This window comes from Anneissia japonica, unplaced genomic scaffold (genome assembly GCF_011630105.1).
Source record: "Anneissia japonica isolate Jap-2015-1 unplaced genomic scaffold, ASM1163010v1 scaffold287731_len276475_cov178, whole genome shotgun sequence".
NCBI lineage: Eukaryota > Metazoa > Echinodermata > Crinoidea > Comatulida > Comatulidae > Anneissia > Anneissia japonica.
In genome coordinates, this window is record NW_022726568.1 from 192568 (window position 1) to 199316 (window position 6749).

Here is a 6749-nt window from a genome sequence, read left to right on the forward strand (position 1 = left end):
GTGTATCATGCATAGGAACGTTGACGCCTGCAAGGCTCTAGTTATTTATGTATATAGTAGTGAACAGCAGGCATGTGGCCCAAATTTAAGAATTTTCATAGTGAGGCGAGACTTTTTCTATACTGTACCTTGTTTTGCAAACTTATTTTTTGAAAGATCGTCAGAGGAGGGTGGAAAAAAAATAAATTTAAAAATTGTTTTTTTCATTTTTTAGCAAATGGTTTTTGCCAAAAACATAAGACGGAGGACAAAATAAAAATAATATTCAAGTAAATGCAAATAACGTTCTAAATTTTAACTCTAAAGTTAAGCTTCTTCTGCTCAAAAATACGGTTGAATACTTGTTTGCTATTCTAAAGCATTGGCTTCAAACTGACTTGCTACTGGTTCATTCTTACAAAAATAAAAATTCTGACGTCGTTTATTAACCAATCAAATTGATTTTTACATATGTTTTAGGTTATAAATAAAGCTACATGTTGCCACAACAATGCCGAAAATCGGCCCAATATCAGCAGGGCTGCTACATAAAAACTTCTGGCGATTCGCCACATCTCTACTAAAACCGTAGGTTTACAAGGGAAAATTGGAAAAACTGGTTACAAAAGCAAAAAGTCCGACGAGATTTGGCAACCTTATGGATTAAAATTAAGATTATTAAACCTATTACTAAATTTGGAATAGGATAAAAGAACAATTGCGAAAATCGGCCAAGTAGAAGTAAAGTTATGAAGAGAAATGTGCGAAAAAATAACGAAAATAGCTGAAAATCAAACGTTTCGAATTAAATGAATTCGCGATGATCAAACTTATCCTAATGAAGATTGGTGCGTTCACAACTTGAAGAGGAAACTTAAAACTAAAAAAACTGATTAAAATTGAGAACACAGATAGATGGCCAATAAACAATACAAATGGTTTTGTTAATACACCATAGTACAGATAAATTAGTTCAATATAATAAAATAAATAAATAAGTTTATATTAAAATAAATTTATAAATGAATGATGCTCAGTAATAAGCCAAAATGGAGTTTGAACTGTGCATGCTCGTATCAAGGTCATTGACGTAAACAAACATACATACAACAAAGGTTTATATCGATTGACCTAGGATACCACTGTATACGCGCATGCACAGTTTAAACCACGAATTGGCTTATGCAGATCTTAAACTACTATAATGCTTGAACATGCTTAATTTTGGTTATTTTTGACACTCTAATTTTACAAAATTTTTACGGAACTTATCAATCTCAACTTCCTTTGTAAAGAAATATTTGTAGAAAAAGCATAGTGTAATTTGGTAATAATATCTGCTTCTAGAAATTGGTTGTAAACATGGTTAACATTTAATACAGCATGTTCAAGTTTAGTCAACACTTCTAATCTAAAGTTTGAAAGAGTAGGACACCTTAGGTATAGGCCCACCCCTTACTTTCTGCCTAATTTACCAGCCTTTCCTTGGGCAAAAGCCCAGGATATGGCTTTTACAAATAACCTAAAAAAATACAGTACATCATCATTTGATATGGGCTGAAATACAAGTTACAATTAGCGCACCGTCTTTCAGGACACATTTAAGCCGTTGGTTCTGTGTGCATCTTGCATTAAAGAATGCAGTACACTTCAGAAAAGAGTAGGGCATTGTCTCCTGGTGTACTGCCAAATTGCCACCAGAAGGACCCTACTATCCTTGGTGTTTTCACTGAATAAATCCAATCCAATCTAGGTGGTTGTGCGACTGTCTCTTATACACATCTAGATGTGTATAAGAGACAGGCACGGCACTCAGCCAATACATTTGGAAACTTAAAGCCGATAATATAAAATATGAAATTAAGTGGAAAATATTAGGTAAATGCAAACCATACTCCAATATCAGTAAACGCTGTAATCTGTGTTTGCTCGAGAAATATTTCATTATATGTGACCCTGAATTAAGCTCACTTAACCGTAGGAATGAATTGATTAGTGCATGTAGGCATAGAAGAAAATTTCTACTGCGGTACCAATATACATAGGCCTATACAATACAGAGCTTCTAATCACCTCTATGAATAATAATGAGTATACTAATTAACCTATTTACCAATAAACTATATAACAATATAATCTATACAGCAATTAACAGTTCCACCATGCATGATTGTTAATCTGCAGTCTCATTCAGAGCCTAGCACCTGATGATTGAGGAAGTACCTCATGAAACAGCCTGTAGTGCAATAAAATGTTGAATTTGTAACCAAGCGTCATCTTGTTTTGATTTTATATATATATATATACATATTTAATCTTACATTATATCTGGCACTCATTTTAGCATTATAATCCATCTTGCATCTATCTCTGGAATACAGTCTTCTTTCTGCATCTTGGTTATGATGACAGTGAGGTGTCTTTTGACTGTTCCCAGACCTAGATGATGCAAGTTCTCGCTGGTATGAATTTGCTGTGTTTGTTTTCTCAAATTTGAGTCGCTCATCCTCAAGTTTTTGTTCAGCTGCTTTTTGTTTCTAATTGTTTTTTGGGAGTGAAAAGAAAAGATATTAACATACAAAAAGAAAAGCTTACTATTTGCCTAGAGAGTAACAATTTAAAATAACAGTGCAACATTTAGGGAAAATAGAAAAATTTATTAGATTATCACTCCCGCCCACGTAAAAAATTTGGGAAATGTTGATGCAGGAATAAAAAAATTTTTTTTTCCGCATCAGTTATTTTAACAGCATAAAAATAACAATGCAATTTTGTGACTTCAAATACATTTTCTTTAAAAAACCATAAAATTAAACCAGTTTTTATACAATATGTACTATTACTTAGCCAATTTACATAAACAGTCCCTCCCTCATCGATAAACAAAAGCGAAATAATCTATTGTATACGCCCTCCCTCATCAATTTTTTTTTTTAAAAGAGTGATAATCTAATAATTTTTTCTATGCGCCCTTAATTATTTCAGTATATATCTATCAGTACTGTAATAGCAATGAAAATGGCAAGGCCCATAAGAAATGAGAATGTTACTCTAAAAAAAAAGAAAAGGACATACAAGGGAATGAAATTTAATCTTGAAATTTGTGGAGGTTTTTGGTTTAAAAAGTCAATCTGACTTTTTCCAGATATTATATCGAACTACACTTTTTTTTTTTTTTTATAAGAACCAGTAAATTTTGGCACAGGCTCAGTGTTCTTATTTTTTGGCCGATTTCAGGCTCAAAATGTTCTTATTTTGTTCTTATTTTACACACTTTTCAAACTTCAAATTATTACAGTATATAAGTCGCCTTGGTCAAAAATGGCCCGAGAAAAAAGGCTCTGCTAAAAATGGATCTACTGAACTGTATTATGAGAGTATTATAATAATCACACTGAACTTGGGTACAAATAGGGAAGGCCATAATTTTTGGTTTTTTTGCATAAAAATTTCATTTAACATTTTACTGAGCCTCAATTTGTTCTTATTTTGTTCTTAATTTTTAAGCAATTTCAGCCTCATTGTTCTTATAAAATGTGTTCTTATAAAAAAAAAAAGAAGTGTATTTTTCTTTATCAAAGCAGCTAGATGCAAATACGGTACACCAAACTATGGATTCTTACAAAAGTGGTAGTGAGGAGCTGGGTATGAAATGGGTGGGGGAGGGGGGATAATGTAATTCATGAACTATATACTTTATCAGGCCATACAGACCTATAAATTTACTTTTTAGCCACAGTAACCTATTGCTAAAATTTGCTAGTCGCCAAAAATGTAACTAGCATAATGAGTTGCTCAACTAGTAAAATATATTGATACCAACTCAACATATTATTTTTGAAAAATAAATTGTATGAAAATAACAACTAATGATTACGATTGTTCTATTGAAATTTGTGTGTTCAATTTTGTAATATAATATTTTCTGTTATAGTTAGTGTAGTACAATAAATATCACAAAGAAATAGCCAAATGAGTATAAGCAATTGATTTCTATACCTTGTACATTTATTCACTGCAGTTTCAGAACATATTATGGAAAATCACAGATATACAAAATAAAAATTGAATAATTTACTTTATACTTAATTTATTTCAAAAATAAATTAAGTATATAATATGTATTCAATTATTATTTTATATCTGTGATTTTTTTTATATTAAAGATGTACCTCTTGGAATTTTTCAAAATAATATAATATAAAATAAACTTTATTTTATATTAATTTTATATTATATTAGTTTCCAGTTTATGTAACTTTTCTTTCATATTTTACTTGACTTAATTTGTTTTACTTACTAGGCTAATTACAAGATATTTTGTATAGATATTGCAACTAGCAATCATTTTTTTTATTTGCTGGTTTGTGAATGTTTGCCCATCAATTATGACAAACCTACTAGCAAATTACTAGTTTGCTAGTGCAAATTTCGAGCCCTGCCATATGCCATAATAAAATCTTGAATTGATGCCCTGGTGGGCTTCTTTTTTAGGAAAATTTTGGATGGGCTTCTTTTCAACATGGGCTTCAATGCCAGATGGGCTTCTTATTAAGATTAAGCCCACTGGGCTTATATTCGAGTTTTTATGTTAATTTTTTTTTTTCAAGCTTTGTGTTGATTTTGAGTGTATTTTTTAATAAAATTATAAAAATGCAATATTTAGCCTTAAAATTTTTGGATTGTTGAAGTCTCAGTTTACGAAGTGCAAGAAAATTATGAGACTTAACTTTTAATCTTTGAATTGAATAAATATTGATAATTTAAAATTATCCTTACCTTTTCTTCAAGTACCTGATGATGTTTCTTATCTATAACTCTTTGCTTCCTCAGTGCTTCCCAGTGCAAGGCAGACATGATGATATTACAAAACAAAATAATCTCCCAAATTCTCCACCTGATCTTTGCTTGATGAAAATAACTTAAACTATTGCAATTCAATGTAGGCCTATTTTTCCTGTGTGAAAAATGGAAGCACAAAAGTTGAAAGTGTTACTGTTAAACACTTTTGTTGACCAAAATAACCGGAGTTGTTTGTTTTGTAAACTGATCCTGTCTCATAGAAACTCAACAGGTCGGCATGCGCGCGTCATAATGACTATTGGCATGGTACTGCCTAGCAGCTTCCTGGTTACGAGACGCGCAACTAACTTTTTTGTTTTGCGCCCCCAACGATGAAAGTATTGATAGTCTTGATTGAGACGGTCACTATCATGTCTACACAGCGAGAATATAAATTCTTTCACAAGAATGAATCGCATATTCACCTGCCTAAGTTTATTTGTGATGTAATATAAAGAGGAAAATATGATCTTCTGTTTAAATATTATACATACGACAACTTTAATGGTTAAAGTTAGAGCCCGTATACAAATTACAACGGCAGTGAAGAATTCTAGTACCTATATGTACGCATGCGCCTTTTTGAGTTACTTAGCAACCAGTATTTTGACGGGAGACCTGAGAATCAAAAGGAAAACAAATCAAATGCAAGTGCTTGGTGTTACTGATAGCAAATAATAGGCCTATTGTATTTTCTTATAAATTTATCAAGCTTCTAAAGGTAAGATATATGATGTATTTTATATGAAATAACCTGTATATAAGGAAGTATCAAATTCATTAATTTAAGCGATGATTTTTAAAGCACACGTCACAGCAGGCAGAGAGCGGTGACTAGGCCTAGCCTAGGCGTAGCCATAGGCCTATGCCTAATCTATTCCTAGGCCTAATCTATTCCTAGGCCTAGCCTAGGGGGTAGGGGCCTAGGCCTCTAAGCCTGTAGATAGGCTATCTAGAATAGGGCCTCCTAGGGCCTAGGCTAGTCCTAGGCCTTGCTAGTCTAATAGACGGACTAATCACGGCACGGTGCTCATGTATAGGTACCACATGATAAATACAAAGTTGAATATAAAAAAATAAAAAAATAATAGCACAAAAAACTACTTATTCTCAGGAAAATTGAGCCACTGGTTACGGTTTTATAAACATTTGAAGTTTATGAGTGCGTGAATAGCAAGTTGCATGTTAATAACATTAACAATAATATTTCTGTCACTTTTTGCCATATATTTCTGTTAATTTTTGTAAATGCTAATAACATAGTGTACATTTGATTGTAAATTTTTACTGCAAACGACCCGAAAAATTTATAAATTTTTCAGATGACCTTTGACCCACAATTCTGAAAATAGAATTAAAACTATCCCTCACCCCCCACCCCCCGACTATTGACGAATTTCATTGGCCATTACGCATGACGTCATCCTCTTGCAACAAAAACTAGCATCGTCTCACAATTCTCTCGAAATCATCCTATGGTTAATATCCACTTCAATCCTTAAATATTTAACTATTTTTTTAGATAATCATTAATAGCTAAAAGTATATTTTAATACTTTAAGTATCATTTAGTTATCTTTTTGAACTCATATTTATTTTATTTACATGAAAAATATTGCCGTTTATATGCAGCACTTTCATTAAGATCGTTATGGTTTACCTCGTGTACACGATGGCCGATCAACAGCTGATTGTCGGTTTTGCGGTGCCAAAAAAAATATTGCTACGCCTCGTATTACATTCATATTTGGCAAATAAACTCTTAGATATATAAACTAATCTTCGTTATTAAAAAAATGAACTTTATTACTCGCAATTCTCTGGAAAAAAATGACGAATTTTAATGAAATTTTCAAAAGTTGATAACTTCGATAAAAGTTGACCGATTTCGGAAAAAATCAAAATGGTGTACTACTTCAACCCCTGAG

The 6749-nt window shown here is 32.0% G+C and overlaps 2 protein-coding genes across 2 annotated transcripts in view; one reads left to right on the forward strand and one right to left on the reverse strand.

Annotated features, from left to right (window-relative positions):
- Window positions 1-5076, reverse strand: part of LOC117113309 — a 9440-nt gene extending 4364 nt beyond the window's left edge. The window contains exons 1-2 of the mRNA XM_033256620.1: window positions 4759-5076; window positions 2301-2516 (exon numbers count right to left, since the gene is read on the reverse strand). Of these exons, the coding sequence (XP_033112511.1) occupies window positions 2301-2516; window positions 4759-4836 (294 nt within the window). The 5' untranslated portion in view covers window positions 4837-5076. The remainder of the gene's footprint in view (window positions 1-2300; window positions 2517-4758) is intronic.
- Window positions 5077-5407: 331 nt separating this feature from the next.
- The window catches only part of LOC117113305 (armadillo repeat-containing protein 4-like), a 30728-nt gene continuing 29386 nt past the window's right edge, over window positions 5408-6749 (forward strand). Inside the window, exon 1 of the mRNA XM_033256613.1 lies at window positions 5408-5542. The gene's annotated coding sequence lies outside the window, so the exon portion shown is untranslated. The remainder of the gene's footprint in view (window positions 5543-6749) is intronic.